This window comes from Limulus polyphemus, unplaced genomic scaffold, assembly GCF_000517525.1.
Source record: "Limulus polyphemus unplaced genomic scaffold, Limulus_polyphemus-2.1.2 Scaffold5923, whole genome shotgun sequence".
In the NCBI taxonomy this organism is placed as follows: domain Eukaryota; kingdom Metazoa; phylum Arthropoda; class Merostomata; order Xiphosura; family Limulidae; genus Limulus; species Limulus polyphemus.
This window is the reverse complement of record NW_013671533.1, coordinates 14,603-16,584: the sequence shown is the minus strand read 5'-3', so window position 1 is coordinate 16,584 and position 1,982 is coordinate 14,603. Positions and strand designations below refer to the sequence as shown.

At 33.7% G+C, this 1,982-nt stretch overlaps 1 protein-coding gene across 1 annotated transcript in view; it reads right to left on the bottom strand.

The window, feature by feature from the left end:
* Positions 1-1,982, bottom strand: part of LOC106473145 (cell adhesion molecule 2-like) — a 14,251-nt gene that overhangs the window by 7,378 nt on the left and 4,891 nt on the right. The window contains exon 2 of the mRNA XM_022401634.1: positions 154-289. Within this exon, the coding sequence (XP_022257342.1) occupies positions 154-289 (136 nt within the window). The remainder of the gene's footprint in view (positions 1-153; positions 290-1,982) is intronic.

Here is a 1,982-nt window from a genome sequence, read left to right as displayed (position 1 = left end):
CCTCACTAACTTAATAATTTTGTTATAAATGTTTACAGACGTTGATCCAAGTAAGGGAGAACAACCTACCAAATACCTTCATATCCTCACTAACTTAATAATTTTGTTATAAATGTTTACAGACGTTGATCCAAGTAAGGGAGAACAACCTACCAAATACCTTCATATCCTTGCTTGCTTCTACAGTTTGGAAAGATGGCGCTTCTGCCGAAACCTCGCATCTGTAGCGACCTTCAGAATCCAGGTCTATGTCGTTCAGATATACCTTATCTTCTCCTGACTTAGAGAGCTGAAAACAAACGGAAATTAATAACTTATCTCTCCTTCTTGTTTACTTAACGTGACATAAAAAAGTAGTTTTAAGTTCATAGTTTTGAAGTATCATTCCTTTAGATGTCACATTAACGTAACTGTTGTGTCATCTTTATAAAACATGAATGTCTTATGGTACGATCCTATAATTTAAAAGCCATATTTTCAGAAATTCTAGTAATACAGTCACCGGATTAGGTTACTTATCAGAGCGAATGAATAGATACTCTAAGTATCATTAGTTATCTGAGAACAAAACCCTCAACTATCCAAGAAAATGAACCGAGGATTCGTAGATATTTGTAATTGGATCTATGTTATACTTTTACAACACAACAGCAAAAATTATATCGTATTAATTAATGCAACTACGTAAAATGACAGCTGTAAAGTTGTTGACTAAAATATCTTGAACAATTTGTAAATTTCGTCTGCCTTTTTTTTTATATCATAATTTTCCGATAACTACGATATTTTCACATTACAATTTCCCGATAGAGGCGATCTTTGGATGTTACAATTTCCCGATAGAGGCGATCTTTGGATGTTACAGTTTCCCGATAGAAGCGATCTTTAGATGTTACAGTTTCCCGATAGAAGCGATCTTTGGATGTTACAGTTTTCCGATAGAGGCGACCTTTGGATGTTACAGTTTCCCGATAGAGGCGATTTTTGGATGTTACAGTTTTCCGATAGAAGCGATCTTTGGATGTTACAGTTTCCCGATAGAGGCGATCTTTGGATGTTACAGTTTCCCGATAGAGGCGATCTTTGTATTTCATAATTTCCTTGTAAAAACAATTTTGGCTATCAAAACTTCTACACAGCACACGGATAAATAACATTAACGCGTACAACCTATTATAATGATACTCAGATTTTGTCTGTCCTGAAAATGCGCGCGCACTTCATTTCAGCGGATGTAAATATAATTTAGAATACATTTTTTACAACAACATATTAAAAGTTTATCAAAGCTTTAGAAAGGTCGAACGTTCGGTCGTAGAATAACAGTATAACTTTATTTATTGATTGTATTAAGTACGGTAAAGTTTAGTCCTAACTAAACTAATGTTAGGCCTAAGATAAGTGGACTCGTAGATTTCAGTGTCTGCGATTATAGTTTTTTTGTTGTTGTATTATTCTATAAATCCTGTATTTAAAGAAGTACTGTTGTATATTTTGTGGGTCTCTGTAGATGTAAATAATGATTGGCTCGGAAGTTTGCTTTTTCTTTAAAAGTGGTTGATGTGATATTACTTTTTAAAACGTCATAAGTCCTTCAAAGGTGGCTTTTATATAACAAGTTTTAAAATAGCTTTCTTCACTGGGCCTACAGCTAAGGTCAAACCCTGGAGTTATAAACCTTTCAAGCTTATATGTATCATTGCAATAAAAGGATATTATAAAGTGATTTAAAATAGCTCTTGTTACTTGAGTACCAGAGTACTAGTTAATGAGGGTAATACTCAGAAGTAAAGTAGCAGTAATTATATTCGAGAAGGCCCCAACTGTATATTCAATTTTTCGTTCAGAGTAGGATCGCAAAATATCAATTAAAAAAAAAACACATTGTAAGAAATGAAAAACAAATGTGAAAACATACTTTATTACTTCGCGTTCTGCATCAAAGGACACGCAATGATCTAGATGGAAGGGAAATAGGACAC